The sequence below is a fragment of the Ceratotherium simum genome, chromosome 11 (genome assembly GCF_057802395.1).
Source record: "Ceratotherium simum simum isolate JZ-2026a chromosome 11, ASM5780239v1, whole genome shotgun sequence".
NCBI classification, from domain to species: domain Eukaryota; kingdom Metazoa; phylum Chordata; class Mammalia; order Perissodactyla; family Rhinocerotidae; genus Ceratotherium; species Ceratotherium simum.
The window spans coordinates 69,129,677-69,148,506 of record NC_141910.1 but is presented as its reverse complement, the minus strand read 5'-3'; the positions used below and the strand labels follow the sequence as shown (position 1 = coordinate 69,148,506).

The window sequence follows — 18,830 nt, the reverse complement described above, 5'->3', positions numbered from 1 at the left end:
CATTAAGTTTTGAGAATAAATATAAGATTAAAGCGGTAAAAACACTGCGTAGATTACAATTACAATACAATATTAAGTGCAAGATGTTGGAATGCTGCAGTTTCTTAAAAACTCAGGCCACCTTTACCTCATAAAGCATCATCAGCACAGTAATATATGTTTTATATATCAAGGAAGATCAATTTCTTCCTTTCTTCCATTATTGTGAAAATTATAACTTCAAACAACTGAAAATATTTTTAAAACTATACTATGTCCCTCTTAAAGCTCCTCTTAAAGGAAACAATTCTCTCATAAAGTTCTATGATATATTAATCATATAAAATTAAAGGGTATATTTATATTAAAGGGTAATATATCAATTACCCTTTAATATAAAGGTATTATTATATTAAATAATACATTATTTAATTTATATGGATATATTAAGGGTAATGAGTTGTTTATAACAATATATCAGAATTGGAAACTCTGAAATAAACTAAAAATGATGACTAAGAATATTCGAAAAGAGGTACATTGCATCACCTGGATTTTAAAACAATCTTGAGGGTAATTTCAATGCCCAACCCCAAATCCTAAAAACATTATTATAATATCACCTCACACATAAAAATACAAGATTTCACACATATCTATTACTGTTAACAAGATTCCAGCTAATTAATAACATAGCATAAAGAATGTACAGACCATATCGCGGTGCTCCACGTTAACCCCACGTTTAAGCAGCTCTTCCACAATGTGTACGTGCCCTTCTTTTGATGCCGATATAAGTGCTGTCCAGTTATCCTTGAACACAGACACAAATGTTACCATTTCAAAACCAAAAATAACATTCCAAAGTGAGGAAAAACAAGTTCAAATTTACATACCAAATGATCGTACCAAATTGACATGATTTGACCCACTCTAAACTACTCTAAAATAACACTGAAGCAGAAGCTCTGTTCCAAATTTATCTGTCTACTCGTTTTACTACAATGGTGTAGAAAAGGTTTCACAACTGCTTGTTCAGTCTTTTTACTGGACTTTTAATCACATACTGTGTTTTTTAAAAAGGAGAAAAGATGACTATCAAAACCTCAAAGCTAATCCTTGTGGCTAGCAACTATTACTATAAATTTAAATTAGCCTGTAATCAGATTTCAGAGCACATTCATAGGCTATTAAATTAACGTGATCCCATATGACGAGTTTAGAAACTATGTGATAAAGAAAGAACTATTCTTTATTTTTTAAGTAAAGACTACAAGTATCCTATCCTAACTTTTACTCAAGAGCATAATTTAACTCAAATGATCATTCAATTAAAACCATCAATTTAAAATCATCAATTGGTATCATCAATTAAAAAAAAAAAACAGCTGTAGCTGTGTGACCCTAAAAAACAATTCCTGGGAGACAAAGAAAGTAGAGGAACCATAAGCCTCCTGAACAGTGATTTATCCCTCAGAAGTGATATCAGAAGGGACCACATCTTTCTAGCTATTACCATAGGTAATGATATTTGTAATGATAAGATACTATTATGGGGAGTTACTTAAAAATACGACTCACACATGGATAATTTCTAGGCAGGTACTTAATTTGATGTATATGAGCTCCCTATTCAGCCAGCGCCATCTATACATAAAAAACATGAAGAGCTGAGATCTTTCATTGAAAGTAAAAATTTCTCTTCTGTATTACCCCTTTAAAAAAACTGACAGCATATTTTTGGGCAAAGTTGAGATATATCTGAAAGCACAATTTGTAATCTATTGCTTTTGAATCATTTTTTAAAAACAAACAGCAAAGTTAAAGAAAAAGAAGACAATGAGTAAATTATTTCAATGTATACCAAATCTTCCAGATTGCAATTAGCTCCATTCTTAATTAATTCTTTCACTATTTCCAGATTGCCTTGTTCAGCAGCTATCATCAATGGAGTCTGGCCACACTGGAGAATATAAACGACACAGAGAACTTGTCAAGGTGCTGTTCTTCAACTGAAACACCAGTTAAACACACTACACTTACATTTTCATAATGGTATGTTAAGCACTGTTTAAAGTATTTCTTTAATTTACAAACACCTTTGAAATCTTTAGTTTTCAGTTTACTAATAATGTAGAAGTCAAGGAGAAAACGAAACACTGTTTTTACCACAGCATTAGTAATCTGCTTTCAGCACTGCACCTTCATTCAAAATACATAAACATGAATAATACCAGGCTCTGAAAAGTAATTACCACAATATATATAGAAATCTTAGGATATCCATGGTAACCAAATTCCATAACAATACAGTTAGAACATGACATAGAATGTGGTTTTAATCGTATCTATAAGATGTTTTATCAGGACTAGAGAGAGAAAAGTAAAACAATAAATAAAAACAATACAGGTGCTGTATGTAATACATATATATAGTTTCGTTAAGCCTTCCCTTATAACCTTAATTCATTAAACTAAAGCCTCTTCCAGTTACATCAGAATTGCCCAGCCTGTGTGCCCAGGATGAGTCACAGCAGTAAGAAATAGTGCTCCCCCAGCCTTGAGACAGCGGGCAGGGCCCGGGCCAATATGAGTTAATAAGTGAGCAAAGTCTCAAAGAACTTAAAAATCTATTAGTGGCAACATACAAACAAGAAAATAATTATAATATTTGGCAAAATATGACAGCTGCTATTATAAGAATAAAACAAGTAAAGTGTTAACCACTTTAACACTTTTACTGGTTTAAACAAAGCAAAAAGTAAATCGCATTAAATACATTCTTATATAACGATGGATACTAAATTATATGTGGTAGTCACATGTCATTCAACCAGGGTCATTAGGGAATGAGGTATTGTGCATAAATAGATTTTCCAGGTGAAAAAGTTTACCCTTTAAACATTAAATTTGATTATAACTTTTATGATAACCATTACTCTAAAAGGCAGTGCACACACTGCTCTTATTAACAGACTACCTTACACATTATGTTTATGATTGAGTCATAACTACAGACATCAATTATTACACTAAATTTGCTTCCATCAGCTCTGACTTCTTTGACATACCTTCTACAACATCCTTCTCTCCCTTCTAATCAACTGGGATAAAAAGTGAGATATCAAAGTCATTGTATAATATATAAATTAAAGCCAATTAATTCTGAATCCATGGCCCTAAGGATACATGAATTTTACATCAGAGTTTTCAAAATAGTAATTCCAAAGACTCAAGAGTTTTCTGTTTACTTTCTGGGGTCAGAGTCACATTTCAGATAGTTTACAGAGATAGTTGCTTCTAGAGTATGAGGGATAAAATAATGTAGATGTGTATAAATACCTATAACACAAATATGAAAGACAATATAAGCTTGACTAACTAGAAACAAGCCAAAGGAAAGACTTGAATAGTCATAACTTTCTCTTGCAGAAACTATAAGTTGTCTACTCAGTGTCCAGAGTGACAGGATTTTGTTGGGAGTAGCAGTGTGCTCAGCTAAAAAAATCCACATTGTTCAGCCTCACTTGCAGCTGGAAATAGTCCCATGACACTGCTCTGGCTGGGTCTCCCAGGAAAGCTCGGTAATGTGACTAACTTGGCTGGCCTGTACCCCTTTTCCTTCTTCTTGCCCGATATGTAGACACAGTGCTGAAGCTGTATTAAGATGGCTGATGTGCATTAAGCAGCACCCAGTGAGGAGTGGCCAGAAGGACAGAAGGAGCCTGGGCAGATATCCCAAAACCACATCAGCCTTGGAATGGCTCCTTCAGCTCATCATTATGTGAGGAAAAAAAGACCTTAATTAGATTAAGCCACTTTTCCAGGAGCTGTTACACGCAGCCCAAAGCAATTCTTAACGATACATCTTTTGCAGCTACAATATCCAAAAAGATAAATGATTTACAGGAAAGGTTGATACGAAATTTTATTAGATTCCCAAAGATAGAAGATTAGTTACCTTATAAATTGAGCCTTATCACAAAATATATCTTATTTATTCTACTAGTTCTTGCTTAACCAATCTAGTAACTACAGTTGTGGAGACATAGAATAACTTAGAAACAGTCATGACTTTATTCTTCCACATCAAACTTAATCACTAAAGGCCCCTTTCCTACCTAACCCCCCGATCCCAGCAAATCCCAAGCCCATTTCTTTCCAAAGACACATGATCACATAACTCACATGACCCCTACTCTACTTATAATGACCTCAAGCCAAAACAGAACACTGTGCACCAAGTGAAGTTCGCCACAACAGGTACTATACTTTTATCTCAGCTTCCCAGAAGACTACAATGCAAAAACATCTATTCAGCATTGTTTTGCTCTTCCCAATTCCCACCTGGTCCCACTTCTATTTATTTAGGTGTATTAGACCTAAATAAGCATTGCCCTTTAAATTAGTCACCTTTGGAAGATATATACTTCTTTGAGTAATTGTAGTGAAACTAAAACATTCTGAAATTCTCCTTTGAAATTTCCTTCCAAGTCTACTGGTAAGCACATAACAAAATCCATCTTTTGAATTTAGAGCCCGCTTCATTTTCTTAGGAGAATAACGTCCAACCTCAACACTGTACCCTTGTACCAAGAAGAGCGGAGAGTGACTTTTTGCTCCACTCAAAACTAAGTAAAAAAAAATAAAATCCCTTCACTACTCTACAAAGGGCAAAAATTTGCCATCATTAAGAATATTCACAAGCCAAGATATTTCTCTAGTTTATAAATAAAGTAGAAAGAAAAAGAGGAAGGAAATTATCTCTGGAAATTTACTGATTGCAGCTGATTACATGCTAAGCACAGTATCAGGCAACTTTCCCCATATCATTTTATTTTATTGATATAATATTTAAGAGACCTTTTCAAAACTGATAATCAAAACACATTAACATGAGGTAACTAAATACTGTACTTTTAAGGGCAAGAAAGAAGGGAAGAAAGTCCAAGCAACTTTTTAGAACACTATAAAAATTAAATTTTATCAGTTATAGAAGCAAAATGCTAAAAAAAAAAAGGCCTTGAGAAAGCTACTTTTTCCCCAACTTTCGCACTGAGCCATAATTGAACCATCCCAGGTTGTTTCAATTATGATTTTAAAACTCCAATTTAAATTGATACACTACTAAACTAGATATAAATATCATTAATATCCATGAAATGCTCCTCATGCATGATGCCAAGTTAAGCTCTATACCAAATATGCTTCATTCTTTATGGGAATAAGATTAATATAATTTTATGCTTATTGATATGCTATTTTTCTCCTTCCAAGTAAAGCTCTTTTCTCAGTGTTACCAAAGAAAATGTCTAAGAAGTAAAACAATCTTTTTAAACTATCATCATTTTACTATTCCAAATATGCTAATACATGCTAATAAGATGACTACATATTTCTGTAAGTAATTCTGTTATAATAATGAACAATCTCCAATTATAAATTTTATTATTTTTTTTTTTAATTTTTATTTATTTATTTTTCCCCCAAAGCCCCAGTAGATAGTTGCATGTCATAGCTGCACATCCTTCCAGTTGCTGCATGTGGGACGCGGCCTCAGCATGGCTGGAGAAGCGGTGCGTCGGTGTGCACCCGGGATCCGAACCCGGGCCGCCAGCAGCGGAGCGCGCGCACTTAACTGCTAAGCCACGGGGCCGGCCCTCCAATTATAAATTTTATCTCTTATCTATTATAACAATTCTTAACTATTTATAATCACAGAGGGGTATAATGATGTTAACTAACCAAAATATAATTTGTTTCATATAGAAACACTGAAAATATAGGCATTATTACTAGATGAACTTATTCTGAAGACTCAAAGAAAGGCAGTAGAGCATAAACAGATTATAGTTTGTTTGAAGCCAAATAAAGCAGAGTTCAAATTTGGGTTTTACCAGATAATACCTTGGATAGGAAATTGAGGGATTAAGTCATTTATCTGTAAATCAAGATAAATAACAGTATTATTCTTTATAGAATTGTTATTCAAATTAAATGAGCTAAGATAAAAAGAATAATTGCCATAATATTTGCATAAATATTCAATAAAAATATCAGCTATCATAATGTTATTGCAATGATAAAATTTTTATATCAAGATTTTCTTAATGACAGTTAACATTTAATGAAATTTGGTATACCGTATCAAAAATAATAATAAAGTAAGAACCCTTGATTCAGCAGTTTAAAAATGTTTATAATATTAGCACACCCATGTTGAGAGCAGCACTATTCACAATAGCCAAGAGAAGGAAACAACCCAAAAGTCCATCAATAGATAAATGGATAAACAAAATGTGATAGGTATGTACAATGGAATATTATTCAGCTTTAAAAAGGAAGGTAATCTTCTCACATGCTACAACATGGATGAACCTTAAGGACATTATGCTAAGTGAAATAAGCTAGTCACAAAAAGACAAATACTGTATGATTCCACTTACAGGCGTACCTAGAGTAGTCAAATTCACAGAAACAAAAAGTATAATGGTGTTACCAGGGGCTAGGGAGAGGGGGAAATGGGGAAAATGTTCTGGAGATATTTCACAACAATGTAAATTACTTAACACTACTGAACACCACTGAACTATACACTTAAAAATGGTTAAGATGGTAAATTTTATGTTACGTGTTTTTTCCCACAACAAAAAACACATAAAACTCTTTACTTGTCTACACACAGATACATATATGTGCACACATATACACATACATACATATGTATAAAACTAAAATCACTCCTCATTCATCTTATCTGCTGACAAAAAAATTACACTATATTGAAAATACAGTTTTAAGAAACAGGATTCTTTTTCTTAAGTTTTATAAAACAAATACATACTTTGCCACTTAAAAAATTCATACAAAAAGTTTATTAGTCCCTAAAATGTTGCAGCTTGGCTGTTCATGATGAAATAAGATCAACATTTTATTTACTTATATTGTTGAGTAGAAATACCTAATATAAGTTAAGGAAAATGGTAAACACATACTTCCCTGTCTTATTAAACAGAACACATGACCTGTTTAACTGTCTCTTAAGAGATGTAGGGTCCCACGGTGTGCGGAATGAACAACTCTGGAAGCCAGTTGGGCTCCATTAAAGAAAATATTTCAAAAAGTTCTAATTTTGTCTGGTTAATCTATTTATAGGAAGATTGGATCCAAAGGCTCTATAAAAATTCTTAGAAACACTTTAGATTCTACTAATCAAACTTCCTGAATATTGATTATTCCATCTGGGAAAAAAAAATTCAATCATACATCTAAATTCAACATTCAATCACTTATATAAGTTCAAATATATTCCAAAAATATGGAATCTGAAGTATTTTTAACTATAAGAAATTATTACCAAAGGTAATACTACTGAGGGTGAGAACTACGTATTTCTTACTCACCTTTATCCTTAGCACAGTGCCTTGTACATAGTAGGTCGTCAACAAATGTTTGTGAAAAGAATTTTAGAAACTTGATCTTACCTCATTTCTCTCATCTACATCTTTGCATTTTTCAAGAAGAGCTTTCAGAGCAGGAATGTTTTCTTCTTCTACATAATTTATTACACTCTGTGATATCAGAACTGACATTTTCACAGAAAGCTGTAGTTATCTTTATTCCAATACCTGTTAAAACCAGATTAGATAAAATACACATCATTTGTGATTAGAAAAAAATCTAAGTTACTACCAACTATATTATCATTCTTAACCTTAAACTTGTACAAATACACCTCCACTGGCAGCAGTGATGACAAGGCCCCAGAGCTCAGCTGTCAAAATGCCCACCTCTCTTGTTGGGAAAACTGGATAGCCATATGCAAAAAAATGAAAGTGGACTCTTACCTTACACCATACACAAAAATTAACTCCAAATGGATTAAAGACTTGAATGTAAGACCTGAAACTGTGAAAGTTCTAGAAGAAAACATAGGCAGTACGCTCTTCGACATCAGTCTCAGCAACATCTTTTCAAACACCACATCTGACCGGGCAAGAGAAACAATAGAAAAAATAAACAAATGGGACTACATCAAACTAAAAAGCTTCTGCACAGCAAAGGAAACCATCAACAAAACGAAAAGACAACCTAACAATTGGGAGAAGATATTTGCAAACCATACATCTGATAAGGGCTTAATCTCCAAAATATATAAAGAACTCATGCATCTCAACAACAAGAAAACTACCAACCCAATTAAAAAATGGGCAAAAGACCTGAACAGACATTTCTCCAAAGAAGATATACAGACGGCCAACAGACACATGAAAAGATGTTCAAAATCACTAACTATCAGGGAAATGCAAATCAAAACTACAATGAGATATCACCTCACGCCCGTCAGAATGGCTATAATTAACAAGACAGGAAACAACATGTGTTGGAGAGGTTGTGGAGAGAAGGGAACTCTCATACACTGCTGGTGGGAGTGCAAACTGGTGCAGCCACTATGGAAAACAGTATGGAGATTCCTCAAAAAATCAACGATAGAACTACCATATGATCCAGCTATTCCACTGCTGGGTATTTATCCAAAGAACTTGAAAACACCAATTTGCAAAGGTACATGCACCCCTGTGTTCATTGCAGCCTTATTCACGATAGCCAAGACTTGGAAGCAACCTAAGTGCCCATCAAGGGACGAATGGATAAAAAGCTGTGGTATATATACACAATGGAATACTACTCAGCCATAAGAAACGATGAAATCCAGCCATTTGTGACAACATGGATGGACATTGAGGGCATGATGCAAAGTGAAATAAGTCAGAGGGAGAAGGTCAAATACCGTATGATTTCCTTCATTAAGTAGTAGATAATAGCAACAATAAACAAACACATAGGGACAGAGATTGGATTGGTGGTTACCAGAGGGGAAGGGGGGAGGGAGGAGGGTGAAAGGGATAATTGGGTACATGTGTGTGGTGATGGGTTGTAATTAGTATTTTGGTGGTGAACATGATGTAATCTATGCAGAAATAGAAGTACAATGATGTACACCTGAAATTTTTACAATGTTATAAACCAATGTTACTGCAATAAACAAAAAATTTAAAAAAAAAAAAAAAAAATGCCCACCTCTCTCTTCCCAACACTCACACTCATCTCCATCTTAACTCATCCGAACCCCAAACTCCAGATCCATCCCCCAAACCCTCATCCTCACCACCACCTACAAATAAAAATAAGTGCTCCACTGCTCCTCCTGCTGTCTTCTCCATTGCAGTAGATGGCAGCTCCAGCTCCATTCTTGCAAGGCCAAAACCTGGGAATTATCCACGACTTATCTCGTCCTCTTACACTCTACATTCAGTCTATTGTCAAATCCTTTTGGTTCTACCTATAATACATACTATACATCTCATTACTACTCACCACCTCCCTCACAACCACCCTGGTCCAAGCCACCGTGACCTCTCACCTAAATCGTAACTGCTCTCCCTACTTCCATTTTGCCTTCCCCCCAGTCTATCCTCCACAAGAGAACCAGAGTGATCTTTTGAAACCCGTAAGTTGGACCAGAGCTTCTTAAACTATAATATGCATCAGAATCACCTAGAAAGCTTGTAAAACAAGATGCCTGGGCTCTACCCTCAGAGATTCTGACAGTAGGTCTGTGTGCAGCCCCTAAATCTGCATCTTTAACAAGTTCCCAGGTGATGCTGCTGGAAGCCCCACACCTTGAGTAGTACCGAGTCAGGTTACATCCTTCCTTGCTGAAAGCTCTCCAATGGCTTCTCAAAGCAGTCAAGGTAAAACCAGATGTTTTACCTCGGCGTAGATGACTCTAAGTGACAAGGTGTTACTCCTCTGACCTCAGCTCCTACCACTCCCCCTTACCCATTTCACTGCTTGAACAGGCCAAGCACTGTGCCACCTGGGGACCACTGCACCAGATTTTCTGTCTGCCAAAACTTCTCTTCCACCAGACCTGCACACGGCTCACTCCCTCACTTCCTTCAGTCACTTTACGAGGAAAGTCTAACCTGACCATGTCAACCTCACACATACTCCACAGCGGTCCCCGCACTCTCACCCCCTTGCCCTGCTTTATGTTCTCCACAGCACTTGCCACCATCGAAATACAACATATTGTGTGTCTGTTGTCCATCTACCACAACTAGAAGGTAAGTTCCAAAAGAGCAGAAACTTCGTTTTATTCAACTGGACATCCAAATGCAAATAAATAAACAAACAAACCTCAACTCATACCTTACACCAAATACATATACTAACCCAAAATTGACCTAAATGTAATATCTAAAAGCACAAAACTTCTAGAAGAAACCATAGACTATTTTGGATTAAGCAAAGATTTCTTTGATATAACACTAGAAGCATGGTCCTTAAGAAAAGAAAATTGATAAATCAGAGTTCATCAAAATTAAAAGCTTTTGATCTGTTAAGAGAATAAAATTGCTTGGGACTGGTGACTCCTTTTTTTCTTTCCATTTCCCACCCCGCCCTTGAACAGGAATGTCTATAACTGGTATCCTACACCTGTCCCCTTATTGTATTTCAAAGTATGTAACTTTTTTCTTGAGTTTCATAGGTTCAGAGATGGACAGGAATTGTGCCTCAGGATGGACTATACACAGAGGCTCACTCATACCTGATTTAGATGATGGGATTTGGAACTTCTGAGCTGACAATATTCAAATGAGATTTTGATGCTGTAATGAGCTGAGACTTTGCGGGGCCTTGGGATGGGGTGAACATGTTTTGCATGTGGAATGGAAGTCCATCTTTGGGAGACAGAAGACAGAAACTATTGCACTGTATTATTCCATTCATATGACATTCTAAAAAAGGAAAACTATAGGGACATAAAACAGATCAGAGGTTTTCAGGGTCTAAGGTGGCAGAATGAGATGACTACAACAGAGTGCAAAAGAATCTGGGGAGTTCATGGACTGTTCTATATCCTGACTTTGGTTGTAGTTATACAATTATATGCCTTTATCAAATTCAAAACTGGACGCTAAAAAGGGTGAATTATACTGTATGCAAATTGTACTTCAATAATACCTAACTTTTAAAAAATCCTCAAAAAAAGTTACTTGATCTAGTAACTTCACTTCAATTCTAAAACACAAGAAATATGGACAAAGATTTTAAATATAGCACAATTTTATTCATAAGAAGAAAAATCTTAGAGACGGAGGATTACATAAATTATGATACATTCACATAGTAGAATAATATACAGTCATCAAAGGTTTCCAAAAATGTATTTACAGAAAAATGCTTGTTAGTGGGAGAAAAAACAACTAAGAAAATACTAGATATACAGCATCTCAACTATTTAAAATATACACATTTTTAAATACTGAGATGAAACAGATCAAATGGCAATGGCATTAATGTAATTTTTATTTTCTTTAGAAACTTTATTTTCTAGAATGTGATACTTTTATCATTGGAAACAAGTAAGAGATTTTTATTAACAGTCATCACCAACATCCAACACCTTCATTTGTTCCCACTTCTTACAGGATCAAGTCTCATACTTCAGTAAGGCATCCAGAATCTGGCTCTACCTACCCGCTCTTCCCTCTTTTACCAGCCCCACCCCATCCTACAGCCCAGCCAAGATGAAGCACTCAAAATTACTCCCACCTGCCATGCTGCTCCACACAGCTGCCTTTGCTCAATTTGCTCCCTTCATTTTGAACACCACCCTCACATCCGCTCTACGAAAACATCTACCAAAGCTCTCTCCAGAGTACAACAGCTACCATTTTCTGTCCAATTTACCTCCTAAGGTCTGAGATAAGCCAACCCCACTCTCAGTGCCTTAGTTTCAGGCCTTCACCGTCTATACCAATCAAAACTCCTAAGGGTGCAAGACACAAATTTAAACTAGCCTAAGCAAAACAGGAAATTTATTTTACGAATACTGGTTTATTTCCCATAACCACACTGTAGGAAAGGTGGATGCCACTGGACCTCAAATGCCAGTAGAATTCTCATTCTCTATTGGCTTAACCTACTTTCATTATAGACCAACTTCTTCTACACAAGTGGGAATATGGCTACCAACAGCTATCTAGCCCTAAATCAGATAGTGTCTAAAAACAGAAAAAGCAGACTATTCCTTGTTCCCAAATCCAAAAGCCCCAGAAAAGGGCTCTCTAATTGCCCAGACTGTGTCAGGTGTCAACTTGGAACCAAACAACTATAGTCACAGGGTTGGCAGGGGGTTACAAGGTCACATGGTACTGTTTCCAGAAAAGAGGAAACTGTGGTGATCTAAATACCTGTCCTAAAAATGTCTCCTGCACCATCTGTCATGTGGATCAACATGACAGTCATCCAACTTGTGTCTCCTCCCTCCTGTCTTTCCCCACTCCAATCCAGTTGCCACACTAAAGCAAGAGTGATCTAAAATATACTGCTCTTAAATCCTTCCATTAGTTCCCCATAAATTCACGCTGGGAGAACAGATGATGATGGCTTTATTACTCACAAGTTATTCAAGGAACTAACATCTTTAAGCCTTTTAAAGCCATTATAAAGATTCAATTCTGTATTTCCTGTGAAAAGCTTTGCTCTGTGCAAAGCAATGACGACTCATAAACTCAATTCTTGATTCTGATGGTGAGGGCATGCAGATCCTTCACAATGTGGCCCCATCCTACCATTCTGGCCTCATCTCTTTCTCCACTCCCCAGCCCCATCCCTCCCACCCTCTACCCAAACCCACTTCCCCACTCACATGCACACTGCAAGCTCCAGCCAGACTAACTGACTTGCAGCTCCTTGGCTGCCCCGTGCTTTGTTCTTTCCCGGCCTTTGCACTTACTGCTTCCTCAGCTTAGAAAGCCCATCCTCCCCATATAAGCCTGGCTAGCTTCTACTCATCCTTGACATGGCTCTAACATTTCTTCTCCTGGAAGCCTTCGTTGACTTGCTGTTTACTCTAAGTTGGGCCAGTGCCCCTTCCCTGGGACTCCACCACACCCTGTGCATACCTCTAAACTGAGACTACTCACACTACACTCAACTTTCCATCTTACTTATCCTTGTCCACATCTCCCCTAAACTACCAGTTCTTGAGGCAGGACCCACTTTATGTCTAGCACAATGCCTACAAAATAGGGGCTGAGAAAGAGAAAAGCAGCCCCTGACTGTCAGGAATGGGCCTGGCATGCACAGCTAGACCTTGGTGTTCTCATGTGAACAGAAACAATTTCACAGCACACACAAATCAGATAAAGTCACTCTGTGACCATGATGTCAAGACAAAAACAAGACCACCTGGGAATCATATCTGAACACAGACAAAAACACGAACATTGTCCAACCTTCAGTTTCAATGTTATCTCTTCAAAAAGGCGTTCTTAAAGTACAGTTTAGTGTAGTGGTTAAAAGTATGGACCCTAGAACCAGAGTGCCTTGGTCTGACTCCTGACTTTACTACTTAATATTTTATCACCTTGGACTAGTTTCTTGACCTCAGGGTCTAAGTTTCACCATCTTTAAATAACTGCATAGTTACATGCAAAGGGATTAAAATGGTGCTTAACACATACAAACTCAATAACAAATAGCTATTTTACATAAAAGAATACTAACATATCTTAACTACCCTTTCTTAGCGGATTCCCCTAACCTGGACTATTCCCTATCATAGGATCCTTTTTGTTTCCTTCATAGGATCCTTTTTTATTTCCCCTCACAGCACTTTTCTAAACTTGTAATTTTTACCTGTTTAATAGCTGTCTCTCCTACTAGGATATAAGCTTTATAAGAGAAAGGACTACTGTCTTTTGTTTTATACCAAATATCCAATTCCTAGCACAGTTCCTCGCCCACAGAAGACACTATACTTCTTGGATGAATGGGCATCATTATAATCTATTGTCCACAGTATTTTTTGTCTAATGGCAATATAAGGTTGTATGTTCTTCTGTACAATTAGCAAGAAAATTAATGTCTTGACGTTATTTTTGGAAATGGCAGAAATAGCCAATAGCAAGGCTAGAAAAAAAATCTTTATGTTGCAGTAAGCTCATTTTTAGAACTTGCAAATATAATAGGCTAACAGAATTTTTTTGGTATATTCAAAATGCTTTCACCAAAAAAGTGAAATGGTTAGTAGATGCACTCTATAACTTTTCCCCCATTACAAACTACACCAAAGCAACAATAGCGACCGTGTTGCCCAACACTTCCTAATTTCTGTATTCTCCAGAAATGACACAATAAATCCCTGAATGTGGCCTCTCCCATGGTCCAGCCTCCTTTTCTCCTCTTTTCATTTAAGTATTTAGCAACACTGACCCAAAATGCAGTTCCTAGAGCCCTCCCCGGTGTTGACACTCCTGGGCCTGGGTGGCAGTCCTTGCCACCACCCCAGCCTTTTCTCCATACACATGCCAGAGTGATCCTCCTAAATCACTAAGTCTTATTATGACCATCCTGTGCTCAAGACTCCCCAACAGTTGTCCTCTCACTCGGAATAAAATCCCAAATCTTCACCACGGCCTACCAGGCCCTGCTTGATCTATTCCACCCCTTCTCCACCTCCCTGAGCTCATCTCCTGCCACCCTCCTTCTTCATTTTGCTCGGGCCACGCTGGGTTTCTGTTCAAGTGTCACCTGATCAGAGCTTCCCTGACCACTGTGTATAAAACAGCCATCACCCCCTCTCTCATTCCCCATCCATAATCCTGCCTATTCCTCCAAATAGCACTTAGCATCACTCAAGACACCATTTTTTAATTTTTTGTCTGCCTCCTCATTCCCCACCTCACCTCAAAAATGTAGCTCAATGAGAGTGGGGACTATTTCTGTTTTGTTTGCTGCTGAACCTCCAGCACGTAGAACAGTGCCTGGCACACAGTAGATAACCAATATTTATGAATGAATGAGCATGCCTATACTGATCCAACTACCTGGAATCCGGACCTGGCTTTAACTTTCTAACAAACCAAAACATTCCTTCAAAATCCAGCTCAGGGGTCACCTCCTCTGGGATCTCTTCCTCCTTTCTTCCCCTTGATTCTCTCATGCCCTGTCCTGGACAGTTTCATCTGGCACACCTATACAGTCATGCCACATAAGGACGTTTCCGTCAATGACAGACCGCATATACAACGGTGGTCTCATAAAGTTAGTACCATACAGCCTGTGTAGTAGGCTATACCATCTAGGTTTGCGTAAGTACACATTAAGGTGTTCGCACAACAATGAAATCGCCTAACGACTCATTTCTCAGGACGTGTCCCCACTGTTAAGTGACACATGACTGTACTTCATGCATACTTTCAGTATCAAGCTTTTACTAATTTACTATGAAATCCTTGAAAACAGGATCACATCCTAGTCATCTTTTCATCCTCAGCAACTAAGTAAAGGCTTGGTACATCTGCAATAAATGGTTATGGAATTAACAGGAATATAATTACATATGCTATGTGCAAACTAAATTTTAATTTTATACTTGGTGAATCTGGGTAAGGGGTAAAAGAGAGTTCTTTGTACTATTCCTACCAAGTCTTCTATAAGTTTGCAATTACTTTAAAATAAAAATTTAAAATACACACACAAATGTCTGACAAAGCCCTTATTTAGATCAAATATTTTTCCTCACTACAATATCACACAAGACTGGAATGAGCACAGTAAAGTAGCTATAGACATTGACCTCAATTGTTAAAGAAAACAAAGATTGAAAATCTTAGATTTTCAAATCCTATTACCTCTCTCTTCCAATCCATTATGTGGACTGTATGTGTATCACAGTTAGATATACAAAACATAACACAGTTATCACTCCTATAGATAGTGACTAAGATTAAGACTTTAGACTTAGACTCCTCTACACTAAGATTAAGCGGAAAATGTTAATAGTAAAAAAAAAAATCTTATAAAATTGAAGCTGCTTTGCCTTAAGCTACCCAAAAGATATCCTTTAAACTAATCTATTAAGGAAAGGTGATCTATTCTTGTCATATAATTCTGAGAAAATGCATACAATTCTACACAGCTATAATTCAATAACAGTTCAATCTAATAATAGTTTATTGGCAGTCAATAATTTGCAAGGCACTGTGCTAGGGGTTATGACTGACAAGTTGAATAAGACATTATTCCTGCCCTACAGAGGCTCAGGTCTCCTTAAAGTACTGGGGGAAGGAGGGGGTGGTTGGGGGAAGTGGGAAATGGCTGAAATAAAATTGGCAAAATATTGTTGATCGCTCGTTGGAGCTGGGGGATGGGCACATGAGGGCTCATTATATCCTTCTTTGTGTATTTAGGGGGGAAATACTACAGCAGGCTTTGCTGATTCTTCAACATTCTATGCTTGAATTCTGGTAATCTCCACATTCATTCATCCTTCCCTTCTTTATTGTTAAGTTTCTTAATGGCAGGAACTTCACAAATCTTACCTTCACAAATTCAGAAGCACCTAAAACAGTTTCTTGTGCATATTAAAGAACTGATAAATGTTTCCTGAACTGAATTTGATCAAGTCACATCACATTTATTAATTTCACAGGAGAAAAGTCTGCCACAGCTAATAGTTATGAAATGACTCCCATCAGCCAGGCTTCTAACAAGATAAATCAAGAGTTTGATCTGGAGCGTCCCCCGTTAATCAAATTACGTCCCTCGAAGGCCAGGTCTCCCAATCCCTCCCTCAAAGGCTTCACTTTTTTTTTTTTTTTAAGAGGAAGATTAGCCCTGAGCTAACATCCATTGCCAATCCTCCTCTTTTTGCTGACGAAGATTGATCCTGGGCTAACATCCGCGCCCATCTTCCTCTACTTTAGATGGGACGCTGCCACAGGATGGCTTGACAAGCAGTTCTGGGATCCAAACCTGTGAAACCCCAGGCTGCCGCTGAAGGGGAGCGCGCGAACTTAACTGCTACACCACCAGGCCAGCCCCAAGGCTTGCCTTTTGATTAACCCCACTTTCCCTCTTAAGTAAATGCTTTAAACAGGTTCTATTCCCACCTATCTTAAAACAAAAACCTTCAACCCACATCCATCCTCCTCTCTGTCCTTCTCCCCTTCACCTTCACAAGAACCAGGATCTTCTCCCCCTACCCCAAACCCCACCCCTACCCACACTTTTGCCGGAACAACCTCTAGACTGCCTTCAGGTCTCAATCGAAATATCAATTCCCCAGTGACGCTTCCCTGACCGCCTCCTCCCAGACCAGCTTAGGGCCTCCTCCTCTCTCTTCCTCATCCTACTCTTTCTCCTCCCCCTCCTCTTGGTTCTTCCAACAGCCGCCTTCCTTAAAGTTTCACTGCACTTGACTGCAGCGACTGTGTTCCCAGGCAGGAAACATGTCTGGTTTGGTCGCTGCTGTTTCCCCAGCACCTGACACATTTCCAGGAACACAGGAAAGGCACAATAGACATCAGGTGAATGAAGAAAGCCCAGGCAGCAAGATCTCATCTGTTCTGCCAATACTTCCAGGGCACCATCATGTGCAAGGCCCATAATAGCCTTTAGCAGATTCCTATCAAGCCTTCAAAAAGCTTACTGTTCACCAGGAGACATAAGAGAACTTCATCACAAAAATAACATCTCATAACACTTTATAGTTTATGAGATGCTTTTATATCTATGATCTTATTTGATTTTCCAGTAATCTTGTTAAGTAAACAGTATTTCTCATTTTACAGATGAGAAAACAGGTTTCATACGTAAGTAACTTGCCTAACATAATTCAAAAAGTAAATGTTGCACTAACCAGATAAATCCATGCTACAAGTCAAGGTGGAATAGTGCTAGAGAAACCCAAAGTGCCATGCGAGTTCTAAACAGAAGTTACCACTCCCGCTGGGGTATCATGGAAGTATCATTTTTTATTGATCCCTGAAGAATGGGTCCAATAGGTGGGAAATGAACAAAGGGCATACCAGGCAAAAGCAACAGCATGAAAACAGATGGAGAGAGTGTTAACTGAGTGACTATGCAGTGTATGCCCAGGAAACAATGAATAGCACGGATGGAATGTTTAAGTAAAAAGTGAGAGGTAAGACTGGAAAGTGAGGCTGGTTAGCTCTGTAACCTCTTCAAGGATAAGGCCTGACTCTCCTTCATTCTTATATCCCCAGAGCCTATTACAGGTCTAGAGCAAGTAGAAACAACACAGATAACCGTCAAATTGAATAACTGCATAGGTATGCTAAAGATGCCTCTTCTGTAGGACTTTGCCCACAGCTCCTGCTACCCTCAACAGCCATGCTCTCTACCACCAGCCATAACCAGGGATGGGCATATGACCTGCGACATGTGACTGCTCAAAGAGATAAGCTAGGCCAATCAGATTCCTCTCTCTAGAACAGAGAATGAGAAACCAGAGACCCAGTCATTATGGGCCATGCACAAATGATATAGTTTTGAGACAGCCAGTCAGCAGAGAGAGAACCCAACAGATACAAACAGAGAAAAAGACTCCTCATAAGTGAGAAAACAAATGTAGTCCCTGAGAGATGCAGAAGGCAGAGCTGCCTGGATCCTGATTTCTTGCTGATTCTCATTCAGTCCCATAAGTCTCCTTTTCCCTGAGGTAAAAGAGTAAGTCTCTGCTCCTTGCCTTTTAAACAGCCCTAACTAACAGAGCAGCAGATGAAGTGGAGAAGCTGACATTCTTGAGAAAAAGAAGGAAGAGGGGGATGGCACACTCACATGATCCTAGGAAAATTAATCTCCCAGCAGGGTATGTGGTCTAGGCCAGAAAAACCCACAGAATCAGAAACCTCAATACCAGTCAGGGAATCACCAAAACAGCCCACGAGAGGGGACAGGTGGTGGGGACAGAGAAGAAATGAGAGAGATGAACTTGAAGAATACAAAATCCCTCATATTGACCATTTGAC

At 37.9% G+C, this 18,830-nt stretch overlaps 1 protein-coding gene across 5 annotated transcripts in view; it reads right to left on the bottom strand.

The window, feature by feature from the left end:
* KIDINS220 (kinase D interacting substrate 220) overlaps window positions 1-18,830 on the bottom strand; it is a 117,955-nt gene that overhangs the window by 97,612 nt on the left and 1,513 nt on the right. For 4 of the 5 annotated variants that reach the window (XM_014792150.2, XM_014792151.2, XM_087437190.1 and 1 more), the window contains exons 2-4: window positions 7,464-7,607; window positions 1,844-1,942; window positions 694-792 (exon numbers count right to left, since the gene is read on the bottom strand). In XM_014792150.2, coding sequence (XP_014647636.1) covers window positions 694-792; window positions 1,844-1,942; window positions 7,464-7,571 — 306 coding nt within the window. In that variant the 5' untranslated portion in view covers window positions 7,572-7,607. Of the gene's footprint in view, window positions 1-693; window positions 793-1,843; window positions 1,943-7,463; window positions 7,608-7,826; window positions 7,966-18,830 lie in introns of all 5 variants that reach the window. The other variant, XM_087437189.1, reaches the window with a different exon arrangement.